The sequence below is a fragment of the Pygoscelis adeliae genome, unplaced genomic scaffold (genome assembly GCF_000699105.1).
Source record: "Pygoscelis adeliae isolate BGI_AS28 unplaced genomic scaffold, ASM69910v1 Scaffold10, whole genome shotgun sequence".
In the NCBI taxonomy this organism is placed as follows: domain Eukaryota; kingdom Metazoa; phylum Chordata; class Aves; order Sphenisciformes; family Spheniscidae; genus Pygoscelis; species Pygoscelis adeliae.
Window position 1 is genome coordinate 2,163,389 of NW_008824053.1, and position 15,505 is coordinate 2,178,893.

Below are 15,505 nucleotides of genomic sequence, written 5' to 3' on the forward strand. Positions count from 1 at the left end.
TGAGGAGTCTGTTAACGTAGAATTGAAGTACATCTTGAAAAAAGAAAGAAAGAAGCAGTTGAAGAAACTTAAATTTACCTAAGAGGATATTAATTTCTCGCATTCAATGTTTCTTTCATACATAGACCACTATTACACAGTAATATTGCAAATAATCAGTTTAATTTTATTTTACGGCCCTGTTAAAATTTGCTCACTTACTGTAGGAAGATCTGAAATCACAAGGAATGGATTTCCAAAAACATAGGCAGTGTTGTTTATTGACATCAATTAGGATAAGGATTTTATGCCTAAATACTGTTCACAGTCAGAGCCCAAATGTTCTGTAAATGTGACTAAGGAGCCATCGCTTCTGAAATACAGAAGCCAGATGTCATGCCAGATGAAAGCAATAACCTGTTCTAACAAAAGCTACCACCAGATGCTTTAGAGAGCCATTTCTCAACTGGGGGCCATCATGTCAGGGAGGTCACAAAAATTAAGTGCAGGTGGTTCATCGGTATTATTCCAAATTTTGGCCTTTCCCTGGGCAGAATAAATACTGGCAAGCTCCCAGTACAGGCACAATTCCATTATCTAATTTGATTAGCTGGTTGTTACTGTTGTTGTTTTCCTCTGATTTTTACAGCATGAGTGATGGAATTACTTTTTTTTTTTTTTTTTAAACTTCAAGTAAGTGGTCACTCATACAAACATTGTAGCCCATACTGAAGAAATGTCATTGGTCAGATGTGGAAAATCAGGTGTGATCACTGCAGCATGTCCTACAATTCCCTGGTAGTTACTGACGGGTTTTATTCACTTGCTTTGCAGTAGCACCTCGGAGGCCTCTGGGAGTGATTGTGCCAGTTCATCCATGCTGCAATTCTATGGAGGTCAAATGAAACTACATCACATAAATGTTTGTTCCTTAATGTCTCACGTTTAAAAGCAGCGAGTCAAGTGAAGACAGCAATAAAGAAAAGGCAGAACACATAAAGGTTAATTTGAATGGTAAGTTCAAGTATCACCCTGTAAGACAGATAAGCACTGCATTTTATATGTGAATAATATGAGGCATCAAATATACTTTAACATTACACTTTTTGTTGCTTCTTAACAAAGGATGTGAAGCAGTTGAATCTTTTCTATACTCTTAATAGAGCTGGTTTTATTTTAGCTGTTAGTAGTTTTATTTTGCTATCAAACTGGAAGGATAAAAACTTACATCCATCCGGGATATCCAGGCAACACATCACTTTACAATATACAGCAAATAACTTTCTGACTTTTGTCTTGTATAAATGAAAATGAACAGAGTTGGTTACTCACCGAAATGTACACTGCTGCAAAGGCTGCCAGGGTGGCATGTTGAGAAGGGAATGACTTTCTGCCAAGGAAGGACACTCAAATTATGCTTCTCAGTTCAAATACACTGTGCTAGTGTTCACTTGAAAAAAACACTGGGTGGTACAGTCATTTTCAGCTTACACTTCCTAAGCAATATATGATCAATCAGTAACATTTAATTTCTAAATTTCTTTTCTATAATCTGGAGAAAGGACCAATGTTAATGAAATGCCTTTGTTTTGAAGTAAATATTTAGCTTGAAATTCTTTTTGGGTACTAAGAAAAGTGCGTGTACTAAGAGAACAGTGGGAACGAGCTAAAGACTGAATGCTTGATTGAGAGAAATATCTATACATTTCTTTCTATAAATAAATTTCCATAATAACTTTTCAGTAAGTACGTAATTATACAACTTATTTAATGCATGAACCTTGATCTTATGATTATTCTCACCGACTTCACTTGGACTCTTTTCAAAGTAAGGACTCATACACTTTGATAATCAGGCCCCAACTTCAGCAATTGAATTCATCATCTTCATGCCCCTGCTTTGTTGCTCTAATAATGGGGGGATGACATTCTTCTCAGAGAGAGGCAAACTACATCTTTATTTGCTATGTCTTCAGGTTTATTTTTTAAATTTCAGCACTTTATAACACGACAGGAGTGAATGGAGCACATGAACATGGAGAGGACATTTTAAGTTACCGGGCCCCTTCCTGAAGCCCAGAACAAGAGGGTAAATGAAAATATGTCCAAACTGTGTGAGACAGTAGGCAATATCAGGTCTATTCCTGAAATTGCTGAGGGCCTTCTGCTCCCATTGAAAACCTGGGGACCTGAATGATGCGGACTGGGTCTTGCGTCAGAAACTACAGATAGGAAGATTAAAAGTGACAGCTTAGCTTCTACTTCTCTGACCAAGAAAAGGAGGTTTTGTGTAAGTAGCAGCTACACATAACCATTACATGGGGCCCTCTAACATTTTAACATTGTTCTTATAGACCCATTTCAATCCTCTAAAAACAACAAAAGAAAAGTGATGGGAACATGAAGGAGAGATTCTTATACAGTAGAAGGAAAAACTTAGCTGGGGGTGGATTCAGCAATACCTGTTCTATGGCAGACATCTAGTTCATAGCTTGTAGAAGCCCTAAAAAACTTTTATGACCTCTGAGCTCTAGAAGTGAGTAAGATGCCGTGAAGATGTATAGCAGTTTATAACTGTACATTTACCTCCTTAAAATGGCACGGACATGTAATGTAACGTGCTGGCTGTCTTGGTGAAGAAGGGTATGTCTATCTTGGAGCCACTGCCGCCACTTTCACCTGAGAAGGCTCAGCTTGGGATAAACACTTGAACAATCATTCAGCTTTGCAGACAGGTCTTGTCACCCTAACTGGGCTCCATGTATAGCCATTTTCCTAGCACCTGAGTTAGATAGTTTAAAATAGCAAAGACTGAAACATAGTCCTTTACCTTTAGACAAAGACATTTTTCTGCAAAGCAGCAGAGTCTACTTCCTAATTTTCTTTCCTATGCATTTTGCCTTGTCTGTTCTAAATAATTCATTGGCAATTAAATGTGTGCATGTAGTTCAGTGTGAATGCCACACTGCTGATCTGAATTTGAGCCCATGGCTCCAGCAGGTTCATGACTCTGGCCAAGATGAAATCAGCATGATTCCTTTTTTGTTTCTAAAGACAGACCTAAATTCTTCTTCTTCCACCACCCTCCCCCTCCCCAACAAACCTTTCACAAATAGTATCCGTGGGGAACAAGTTCAGGGTTGAGGACAGGAGGATAAAGACATGAAAAAAATGTAAATGTTTATAATGGCTAATCAACTCCTTTACCCTGTGCAGGTTTTAGTGGAGGCATAAATCTACTTACAGTCTCTATGGAGCTAATGTGTAGATTTGATTCTATGAACTTTAGCACCACTCAGGACTTGACCTTAATTTGACGGCATTTTTATAGCATATAAGGTGTGTCACTGTGCTTCAGTCAATTTTCTCTTTATTCTGTTTTCTGTTCACATGCTTTTGGGGCAAGCACAGCATGTTACAGACTAAATGCACTCTGTGTACTCTCTAATGATGACACTGCTTTTGTTCCTCTATTTGTTATCTTTTAATCTAAAATGAAAATAATTCAAGCTAAAAATATGTAGCCTTTTTGTATGGCTCCGTATTGAAAAGGTGAACAAAGGTCTCAAAGAAAACATGTCCTGAACTCAGGTGACAGTGTATCACTCTAAATGCTCATGCATGAGGATGTGTAGAGGGGGAACAACGATGAGAACGAGTCATACTGAGAGAGAGAGTCATACTGAGTCAGAACATCAGAAATGACAGAGGATAGAGAATTCACTGGAGATCTGAATAGAAATGACTGAAAAGGCTCTTTGAAGATAAATAGAGGAAAAGATGGACAAAGGAAACCACTGGATATTTGGGGATGTTTCAGAAAATGATTTCATATAATCAGCTGGATAATTATGTGTTCTTCTCTATACTTTTCATAGGGGAGTCTAGAGGCAAATTTCTGTAGCCAAACTTTCTGGGAAGTACAAATAAAAAATGAAGGCCATTACCAATCTCAGAAGAACAAGTCCCTTACAAGCTGAAAGTACTGAAGTCAAATTAACCTCCTGGGCTGGAGAAGTTACACCATAACTCCTATAGTAGATGGCTGAAGGAAGTATTGAAGCAGTAGCAAGTGCTGATCGCTTTGGTAAAGTTGAGACAGGCATAAGGAAGCAACAATTTAATAAAGGAAAAATGCAATAAAATTGAATTAAGGAGAAACTGAGGGTGGTGCCAGAATATTATAGACCACCAAATGTATCCTCTGTGATGGGAATAAATTTGAGATATCAATATATCTCAACTATGGTCATCTTCCTAAAGAAACAGAAACACACAAAAACTGATTGCTTGGTCTTAATATGTTACAACTAATTTCACTGTTTTTTGGAAGTAATGATATTTAAACTTAGGAGTGATCAGCACTTTTGGAATGGCTACAGGCAGTCAATTCAGAGCAGTAAGCACCATATTTGAGATGATAATGACATGAATGAGGTGTAATCATGACAATTTTTCTGCCTGCTCACGTGTAAAGCTACACCCGATTTCCCTGGGACACCATGTAGGTGCAAGACACTGCTTGCAAGCATCCGGCTTCAATGGCAGTATCCCAGTAACAGCAAATGGTTATGGGAAAAGAGACAGTGAGGTGAAGGCTGATATAGTAATTCTGGTTATGCCTTTCACCAAAATTATTGTCACCAAATTATTTGGGCCAAATAGAGCTACAGTCCTTCATTCCAGCTCCAGATCATGCCCACATATATAAATTGAGAAGATATGACAAATTAATCAATGATAGTTATGAGTTGTGGCACACTAGACATATTTAAGACCAAATACATCAAATAATTGAGGGTCTTTAAACATCAGTGACATTGGTTTGTCCCAGTGAAAGGAGACAGATGACGAGATTTGCTGGAAGATACTTACAAAGTGAATGATTTCATGATTCCCAAGTGTGTCAACCATTGAAATAAAAGGAAAAGCAAACAAACTGGGGGAGAGGTGCCTTAATACAGAGACAGAACATTTTAATAATATCCATGTGACAAAAATGTAATGCTGTGAGGCATAAAGTTAAAACAGAAGCTAGCATCTGGGGCTGCATACAGAACAAGAAAGGAGTGCAAAGCTTTAGTGACGTGGATGTGACAGAAGTAACACAGCTTCATGTCTACTAATCAGGTACACAGAGAAATTATGCAGCTGAGTCAGAGACAGAAATTGTAGTCATTTCAAGCATTCTGTAATTTTGCTGTAACTTTTTTGGAGAGCAAGAGATTTTAAAAAGCAGCAAAATTTTGAAGGACTGCAAAACATTCAAACATTCAATGACTAACAGGCAATAAAGGTTAACCTGGTGTGGAAAAGATATGGAAGACTACTACTGTATTCAGTGAAGAGCTTCATGATTTCTCAGTAGTGTAGTGCTTATATTTAGGACACTTCTAATGAAGTCCTTGAACTAACGAGTGGCAGATGTACTGGAACAGTACAACTCACTGACTTATACCTTCAGATTCCTTGTTTAAATCTATGACCTGTCATCAGTAATTGAATTATCACTACTTTAACACATCGAGCTTGTTTAAAATAAGATATATAGTCTGGTTTATATCTCAACTTGACTGATATGCATGTCCAAAACCTGCTATTACAAACAATAGTAATTTCTCTCCTGGCTATCTAAGTAGGGAGGCTAAAGACTAAATGATCAAGGAGGATAAACCACCAGTTAGAAATATCATGAAAGAAAAGCACGTGTTTGGGAACACACAGATTTGCACTGTTGTGGTGTTTCCTCTAATAAAGGAATTTTTTCAATGCTATCAATGTAAAAACCTTAATCAACTAGAGAAACAGAAAACAAATAAACTCTTCCAACAAATCCCAAAACCAAGCCTCCCAAACTAAGACCAAAATGCCAGAACAGTAATGTATGTTATACAGAGGTATCAGATGAAGTACTTGGGTGGCTTCTTCCCCTGCCTGTTATGGGGACCTTACCCAGATCCCGCTGGGAAAAGCAGTAGAAGCTATACATATTAATAATTGTATAGGAAATTGTCTCCTTTGAAGGAGGGAAAATAACTAGCTACTAACGACTGTGCTTCGGAGTCTGACAAAGTCTTCCAAAGCCCATTGTTGGCCTAATATCTTTATACAGAAAATTGAACATCAGTAAAAAGACACTTATGCTCTCACCTTTGTTATAAAAACCTGAAAAAACTCATTCAGACTTTAACTAGAAAAAAAAATCTTGAAACTGGGACAGAAGATAAAAAATAAAATGAATACTTAAAAATGTACACAGTGAAGGATAGAACCAACCTTCCAGCATTGATAATACTGAGATCAGCTCCTGAGCAAATATCTTCCACAACATATGAATTCTCTGAGCAGGACACATTTAGAGATGTATAGTTAGGCTTGCAAACAGTCAGGAAATACGGTGCCTGATATCCTGTTGATAGCTGTATAATATCAGTAACAAGAGCAGTAGAACAAAGACCAAACACATGAACACCTAGAAAAGAAATCAATAGAGCTTGTTAACTTTATTATATGCATAAATTAGATTAATTCATTGTGACAAAATGGATTCAGCAGAATTCTGGTGGCTTGTGTCATTGGACTTGAGAGAATTTAACTGAAGATGAATTTTTTTTACGAAAGCTTATTGCAAAGTTGAATTCTTTAATGTAAAAAATTAAGATTATTTATGCTTGTTTTCTTCCTGTTGATACGTAACATTTCATTTTGATGGCTTGATGTCCTCCCACTTCTTTTCATAAAAGTGAACTACACTGGAGCTGCTTCAGTTTGGAAGGCAGTTTTCTGAACTGACTAAAGGACAGCCAGCTATTTGAAGAGAGCATACGTGCTCATCCAGTCCTTGGACTTGCCCACTGGGATACAGGCTTTTAATAACATGGACAGCTGCCCATTAGATCACTGCTCTGAGGACCTGTTCTCTTTTTACCACCAGGGACTCATCAGCTGGCAATAACTTTGGCTACCTTCACACCTCTGATAATTCTTGAGTACCAAGTCCTTGCCACGAGTCCAAATATTTAAGTCTTTTTGGTAACTGATCAATGTTTCTGTCTGGTTAATAATGCCAAATTCAAAAGGCAGTTGAAGTAAATGCAATTGTTTTACTGAGCATTTTCAACTGCTTTTCCCCTAAAGATTTACCTCTAATTCCCTTGTATTCATATAAATAAATTTATTTTTCATCTTAAAATTGAAAGAATGCTAAAGCCATTAAAATATGAAAGAAACTGCAAATTCAGAGTATGAATCAAGAATGAAATTCAGGCATCTTTGAGCTTGCCTTTTTTGGTGATGGAATGGGATGCCATACAGGAGGAGAAGTGGAGAGCATGGGGTATCTTTACAGTCCTCCTTGCTGATGTTGTAATCTACCATCCCCTCTGCTCACTTCCTCACTGCTGCTTTTAAGAGGATGTTTTCCTGATTTCAAACTGCATAAACTCTCCTGTCATTACCTCCCTGCTTGCCAGACTACAGAACCTAGTGTACAGTCCTCCTACCAGGTTTTCAGTCTGCTGTCCTGCAGGTTGTCTTTGCCTAAGCTGCCCTCTCTAAGGAGAGATTTCTGGAACAGAGAAAACCTTTCCTTTAGCCACTCATTGGTAGAGGAAATTAACTGTAAGAAGGGGAACAAAGTCCAGTTGTCTTTTCAAGTTCAGTTTTCATAAATGACAATTAAAACAAAGTCATATAAAACAATCCAACAAGTTCCTCTCTATCATTAGGTTGCCAGATTCTAGCCCTTTTTCAAGAGGTAGATAAACACACCCCAGAAAAAGAATGTCAAATCTACTGACAGTTTCTGACAAGTTTTTACTGTCATGCTAAATACTGTGTCAGGTGGGTTGAATCCTTATGATGCACTGAAGACAGGCAGGGGAAACTATACACTGAAACCATTAAAAGGAAGCCAGCTCAAGGTGGGCAGAGAAGGAAAAGCAAATTATTCTTATAGAAACACTGGCAGTAGTACAGGAGAGGAGAGGGAAAACGGAGAGTGTAGATGTTGCATTACTGAGTATGGGACTGCTCTGTCGCTCCATTTGACAAGTTTCTTCTCGCGTTTTCTGGCAGAAGAAGATCTATGCCAGTGACAGCCCTGCACTGTTCTGAGAGGCTGCTTCAGAGAAAGAAACCTGCATGGTGAAAATTGAATGTATATGGAAAGCTCTTCTTTGTGACTAACATTTGAAACCCACCAACAAATCTGACAGCTCTTCTAAGAAAAGAATTGAAGTTGCATCCTCCTGCATTAATATTGGCCTCTGTTCCAATCCCATTTCTTCTTTTGGACAGGCAACAGTAGAGAATTCCTTCTCCTATCATTATCTGCAATGACAAAGGAGCCGTTAAATTAAATGTAGCAGTTACTCAGAAGACACTGATTGAATTTAAAGGGCTGAAATATAACTATACCACAACCAATGTCATCCACTGACATGTACTTGCCTTTAAAAGGTTTGTATCAATATGTAAACATTCAGTAATGCAACTTAGCCTGAGTGAGGGCAGGCAAGAAGGTGGCACTGAAATTAAGCGCAAGTGGCATACAGTATGCAGTGCTCAGTGGAATCGGGGTCTTGATCCACAGCTGAAATTTGATGCTTCTACAATAAAAAAGTAATAACTAGAAAATCTTGCCTCTAAAATAATCCGGAGCCACTGCAATATCTTAGTGCTCCTGAGGTGGTTTTAGCACTCAGTCTTGGCCTCAAGCCTAGCAATTCCTAGCAGCTTCTAATTACGTGACAGCCTGCTCTTCTGTATTTGTTTAATTTGGCTTGGGTTTTAACCAGATCCACAGCAGCAGAAAAAGTTCTGTCCTTATGGTCCCTCTGAACACACCAAGCAAAACAGATTATGACTGAAGCCCTAGACAAGGGTTTATAATAGAAATAAAGAGAAGGGTATAAATGAAAAATGGTGTCATTTGCTGGAAAATCCAGGTCCATTTATACATTTGCAGTCTCAGGTTTGATTGTTTTCCTTGTTAAATAGTGCCAACAACTTGGAAATCTGTACAGGGCTTGTACAGAGTTCAGAGTAAGGGTTGGGTTGAAACATTGAAACTAATGAGGCAGTTCTCACCACTAAGAGGAGATTCATCTTGTCTATCCACAGATGCATTAAAAACTAATATATGCAATGCACAGAGCTTACAATGCAATGAGATGCTAAAGCATCTGAATTATGCTGAATCTGCTGTAATGACCAGTGAAGTTTGTGCGTGCTAAGACCCCTCACCCTAAGAGAAGGGAGATACAATGGACAAGCTCAGTCTAACTCTTGTTTAGCTAAAGGTTTAATAAATTGAAATTTGCTTTCTTTGCCAGAAAAATTGAAGTAGTGACGGTTGTCTCATTACATGGAAAAGTCAGTGGTAAGGGTTATTTAAGGAATTTTAATTAGATGAGAACTACGGTCACTATTATCTGTCTCCATTTGATCAATTTACAGCTGAAACTTCCCAGAGATATCAGTAGTATTTCAAACTTAAAAAACAGAGAAACTCTGATAGTTTTTAGCCAAGCTCTAGGGAACGTCTGGCACAGGGAAAAACACCAGAGAGATGGATTAGCTTGTGTGATAGAGGAGAAAATTGGGAAACAGCAAGGCCTATGTCAAGGAAAATTCGGAGGCTGGTATTTCCAAGGAAACAAACTCCTGCAGTAGAGGAGGCAGTAGGACTGAAACTGCCAGCAGTGAATTTCTCTCCTTGCTACTTGATTTCCCAAATCAATGTGATCTAATTTCCTGGTGATCTCTGTGAGAAAGCACACTGTTACCTTTAAGCAGGTTTTTAGTCAGTGGCTGATAAGGGTTTGAACCTACACCGATTAAATAACTGGTCCTAACATTTTTGAATGAATAACTGGAGAGAAAATATGTCAGAGGATCAGATTGAGAGTTCTTTGAAGCAAATGGAAGTCATGCTGCAATTCAGGTATATCTATGTTCTAGACATAAAATATCCATGTTGGTAATTTCATACAAGTCCAGTTGTTCCACACTGAAGTCTCCTGTGGTTTATGAATACATATAGAAAATTTCATATATGCCACAAGCTATACGACATATGTCAATAATACAGGTAGCAATTTTCTGTAGCACTTCAGGGCTACAGAACAGACCTGATTAAAAGCAGTTGCTGCTCACTAATAATGAGCAAAAAAACCCAAAGGAAAAAACCCAAAACCATAAAGCCCCAAATCCACACAGATCCTTCTGTAATAATGGCTTGGGAAAATAAATTATAAAATGCTAGATTTGTTGTAGAAAAATTTGCTATAAAGTGAATAGATTCAATATGTTCTCCAGTCTTGGAAAAAACTGTGTATATCAACAAAAATAATATAGAAAAAGTTCAGTCCTATTCTAATATTTATATAAGGCTTTAAGGAGGGATTGAGACTGGAATTTGCTTGTCTTCTCCCCCCCCGCCCCCGCTTTTTTCAAGATTTTTTCTTATTTACACTCTTTGGTAATGTGGCTTAATCGCACCTGTATTTTATTGAGTCTTGGTGACCTTCTGCCTCATACTGCAGTAAGTACCTGAACTGCACACAGAGGCTAGCATATGCTATGTTACTGGAGATCCTCAATTCCTCACATAGCTCATGCCTTCTTTTCTATATTTTACAGGTTTTATGAAGTGTGTAATTCATTGAAATGTTAATGAAAACTAAATTATAAAATGCTAAACTCTACAAGATGACAACAGATCAATCGCAATCTTTTTGCATTGAGCTTCATTGGTCTACTTTTCCAAAGAAAAAGGGAAGAATTGGACAAAAAAAACCCTAGTTTTTTACTTCAGAAGTGGTATTGAATAATAAAGAGCTGATGCTCTACACCATCTTCAGTGCCTTTTATTAAAGGAGGTTGTGTATTTCGCATTAGCAGAGCCCATTCTCCATCTAATACAAGCATCACACTCATGCTCACACTAATACGAATGAACTACACCTTCCTAAGGCTTGCAGCTTTTAAGCAGTTGTACTTTGAAGCTTCAGGATTTACTTTCTTTATCAATCTTATGTTTGATAGGCATGCTCAACTGGGGGTTTGAGTTCCTCACATGGCATGGTTTTGGTTAGTTGTCTTTACTGCTGGTAGGAGAATGATTCAAGCAAGAATAGCATTTTTTATTGCAAAATTTCATGCAATGCTGAAATAATTTAGCTGTAATCAAAGCCCTTAATAAACACTCCATAATGAAAGGGGCATTTTTCATCTCAATTGAAGGTGTTTGATATTACCTAGGCTTGACACAAACTCTCTGAAGTAAAAATCAGCTTTTACCGCTCTGCTGTGGCCCAAGTGAGCCTATATAGATTCCTTCCACGGTTGTTTCGGGAAAGTCCACTTTGTTGTTATCAGAAAAACTCTCTAAACTTAAGAAACCCAGCCAAACTGCAATACCAAGTTTTGTTTTTATCACAGTATTTGATATCAGTGATATCAAATGATAATGATGATTATCACAGTTTGCTGCAAGCATCTGCACCGGGAATGCTGACAGTCTTAGCTCCCAGTTCCTAAATTAGTACAATTTTTAGCCTGATGGTTGTGCAAAATCCTTCAGAAATGGTTTCTAAAGCAACCAAAATCAAACACAGTAAGAAGAGTTCAGTTTAAAAACAGACAAATAAACAAAAAACATCCTAGAAAGCAAAGAGAGAACAGCACTTGATGATTTTTATATGGGCCTCACATTTTATAGATTTTGTAATTGCAAATTGGCTAGTATTGTAAAAGGAATGAACTGGTTGAATTTAAGGGAATACAGAGGAGCTGGCAGCAGAGATACATTTGCAGCTGGCCTTAGAGAAGTGCCTAACCAAGATGCGCAGTCATTGCTGTCAGGGGAGAGAAGAGATCCTTTCAGAAGGTTGATTCAGCTTTTAGGTGCATGGAATCACCCACTCAAGGTGAATTTCTCTCTCCATTTGCCAAACAGGAGTGGTGTGAGAATAAGGCTCTTATCTGAGCTGCCTAAAATCAGATGCAATGAATTCCCTCTGGTATATATATAAAGGTAAAGTCTTTAGATTTCATTTTAATTTGACACAGCAATTCCAGCAGGGACAATACTCATCTGTATCAGACAATTTGGTTTTTTTTTTTCTGTAAAATAGCGACCAACCTGCTCATATTCTGACAGGACATTTCTGTTCTGCTGAAATCATCTCCACCCTTTGGGTAAATGATTAAACCAACCTCCTTTTGCCTGCTCTTAATGACTAACTTGCAATTTGGAGGAGTCCCAGTGCTATTTGGGAAAAGTGTAATTGATTTCACTGACACGGCTGATATACCTTCTCACTGAATAAAGCTAGTTCTAACAAAAGTGGCATGTTCAGGGCTGTAAATGAAAGGCTTCCATTTCCAACAAAATCTTGAATTTTTGGTGTATCTCAGAGTATGGAGATGTCCTGTCTGTAAAAGTTCAAATATTTGTACAGCATAACAGAACGATTCAAGCTATTCTCACCCAACTGTAGATGCTGTTTCTTAACATTAATGCCCACAATCAGGATAGTGCGAGTAGGCGAAGTGCTCCAGGGAATGTTTTAAGGAGCGTGTCTCCTTCTGTTACAGAAGAATAAAAGAGGAATTTAAAATCCTAAGGTAATTAGCCTGGATGACACTCTGCAGCCTAACTGAAACCAGAGGAGGTATTTTCTTTATGCCAACTGAAACTCTGTTCAAAATCTTTAATAAGTGACAGCGGCACCCGAAACTTACCGTAATTGAGGGTCCAGCAAAAACCAGACTAAGCAACATCAAGAAGGGAACAGACTCTTGTGCAGGTTCAATGTATGGCATACTCAGACTCTTGTCATAGCAATTAAACCCAGAGTGAACTGGCTTGAAGACATCAGTAAGTTCAAGAAAATAGAGGCTAACAACAGAAGATGCCAATATGGGCAACTAGAAGAGAAGAAAGCAACAAATTACTGTTTGGAAATGGAACAGCAATGCTTTTGCAAAGACAACATAGTCTCTTAATAAATCTCTGTGGTGTTTGCTGTTTACATCTCACTGCTCCTTGTCATATCCATTTCACCATCTTTAAATAATTAATTCTCTAGAGATACGATACTATTCAGTTGATATCAAATAACCCTGTTGTCTACCAAGCTAGTCAAAACACCCAATCCAATCTCCAGCCCACATAATTTAGCCTTTTCATCTATAAATCATTAATAGACAATTTTTTTTTTTTTTTTTTGAAAAGGAAGTACCAGGACTGCAGCCTCCCATGTGGGGCCTCAGCGTTCTGCTGTTCATCATCACCCTTTTTGGTCCTTCAGCAACTCTCTGTCATGTGTATAACAGTGCTTATATTAAAGCCAGTTGGCATTAAGTTTCAAAGTAAGCTAATGAAAAACAGTATCCAGTGCTTCCCTAGAATCTAAATATGTGATATTACAGTGTTCTGCTTCACGCATTCATTTTGTAATTCTATCAAAAAAGCAATTAACTTTGGCAAGACTCAGCCTGTTTAGAACCACGGTGACTGTGGTTCCCAATTCTTTTATCCTCTAGCTCTTTAGTGATTCTACCCTTCGCAATTACTTCCAGTAATTTACTAAGAGCGAAGTTGGCCCCTCTGGGGATAAATTTACCCCAGCTTGCCACCAGCTCCTGAAAGCACAGATCCAACCAATAAGCCTCTGTGGCGGGAAGTCTTTCAAGAGAAGAAATAGCAAAAAGGCATTTTGAAGCCATTGGTTTATAAGTGAACTGAGAGGGCAGCCCTGCTCCCAGGGTGGGCATCGAGGCATTCAGAGGTGACCAGCAGCATGTGATTATTCTCTGTATACAGAGAATATATAATATTCTATAAATATATTTATATTCTATAAATAATACGTAATACAAAAATATTCTATAAAATAATACATTTTTTGTTTGTTATTTCCCAGAGTCCTCACTGAACAAGGCAACATTAGAACAACTGCCTGCTCCTCCACTGAGACGCAATGACTCCTTCCCTGTGTCTCTACTGCAATGAAGGTACCTATGGATAATATGATGTGAACTGCCTATCTGCTTCTTTTTCTTTTAAAGATGGCGATCACATTAACTCTTCCTCACTGTTAGCTGCAGCTGAAAAGTAAAAGCTTGCAACTACTAAACAGATTCACTTAGACAGATAAAATCATAAAAATCTGATAAGGCTGTATCACATCTCTTGAGAAAAAAAACCCTCCTCTTTTACATCGAGCACCTCACATTCTAAGAAATAGGGATTGTCCTAACATAATTTCGGGCATACTTAGATTATATTATTCTTGCAATGTTCGGTACACATTTACAAAAATAATTGATTGATTAAAATCAATGTCGTTCATCCCATTCTACAATGGAATAAAAAAGCAGAGGTAAAACTGGAGAAATACATCTATTGGAAAAATGATGAATAAAACCTGCTATATATGGCAGACGGACAATGGTTTCTTGCATTAACTGGCCATTTTCAGATTTTTAAACATTGGGCTTTTAAAATACAGACTTTTTGTGCATAAAATGTAACTCTGGGTGGTTAAAGAAGGAGGGTTCTAGCTAAATTTCACTGAAACATTTTTTAATACGACTTAGTTTTTGTTTGAAAAGAACAGCTTATCTTTCATGTGCTGAAGGACAGATTTGAAGAGGGTGAGTTGTATCTTCAAAGCGTTCTAAGCAAAATCTGCAGAAGGTGGAGAATGGAAGAATTTTGCCTGTCTGGTTATCCGTGTTCCAGTTGATTGCATTGCAATGTCACATAGTATAGAGGCTGTGATTGTGTAGAAAGGGAGGGAATGTGTATTGGCATCCCTGAGTGCTATGAGCATTACGAAAATAACACCAGGCATCTAGTAAGTTTGCTTCAGTAAGTAGTGTGTGTGTGTGTATATATATGTAACCCAAACATGTATGTGTATTTGCACTCACATACTATATTGCACATACATATTATGTATAGCATATAACATACAAAATATGTAATACATATGATACGAATACATAGTAGATAATATAACTATTATATAATCTGACATATAATATGTATGGAATAATTATATACAATGTAACTAAACTGAGTCCTGCTTCCTGCCCATCACAGGAGGAAGCCCAAGTCTTTGGCTGGATGCCTTATCTACTGCTACTTCTCACTTCCTAGCGAGATAAGGATATAAAAGGATAGGATATTCCTAGAGATAAGGAAGAAATTTTTCACGCTGAGGGTGGTGAAGCACTGGCACAGGTTGCCCAGAGAGGTGGTGGATGCCCCATCCCTGGAAACATTCCCGGGCAGGTTGGACGGGGCTCTGAGCAACCTGATCCAGTTGAAGATGTCCCTGCCCATGGCAGGGAGGCTGGACTAGATGACCTTTAGAGGTCCCTTCCAGCACAAACTATTCTAAGATTCTATGATTCTATGACTAGGGGATGGCTGTGGCAAATGGCTGTCCTGTGTCTGGCAGGACTGCACTGCCATGCATAGCAGCTGGGCCTGCCTTTACCCTGTAGC

At 38.1% G+C, this 15,505-nt stretch overlaps 1 protein-coding gene across 1 annotated transcript in view; it reads right to left on the reverse strand.

Moving 5' to 3' along the window:
* Positions 1-15,505, reverse strand: part of LOC103925181 (lipid phosphate phosphatase-related protein type 4) — a 113,422-nt gene that overhangs the window by 3,490 nt on the left and 94,427 nt on the right. Inside the window, 5 exon segments of the mRNA XM_009333860.1 lie at positions 3-33; positions 1,312-1,369; positions 6,256-6,451; positions 8,181-8,310; positions 12,730-12,915. Coding sequence (XP_009332135.1) covers positions 3-33; positions 1,312-1,369; positions 6,256-6,451; positions 8,181-8,310; positions 12,730-12,915 — 601 coding nt within the window.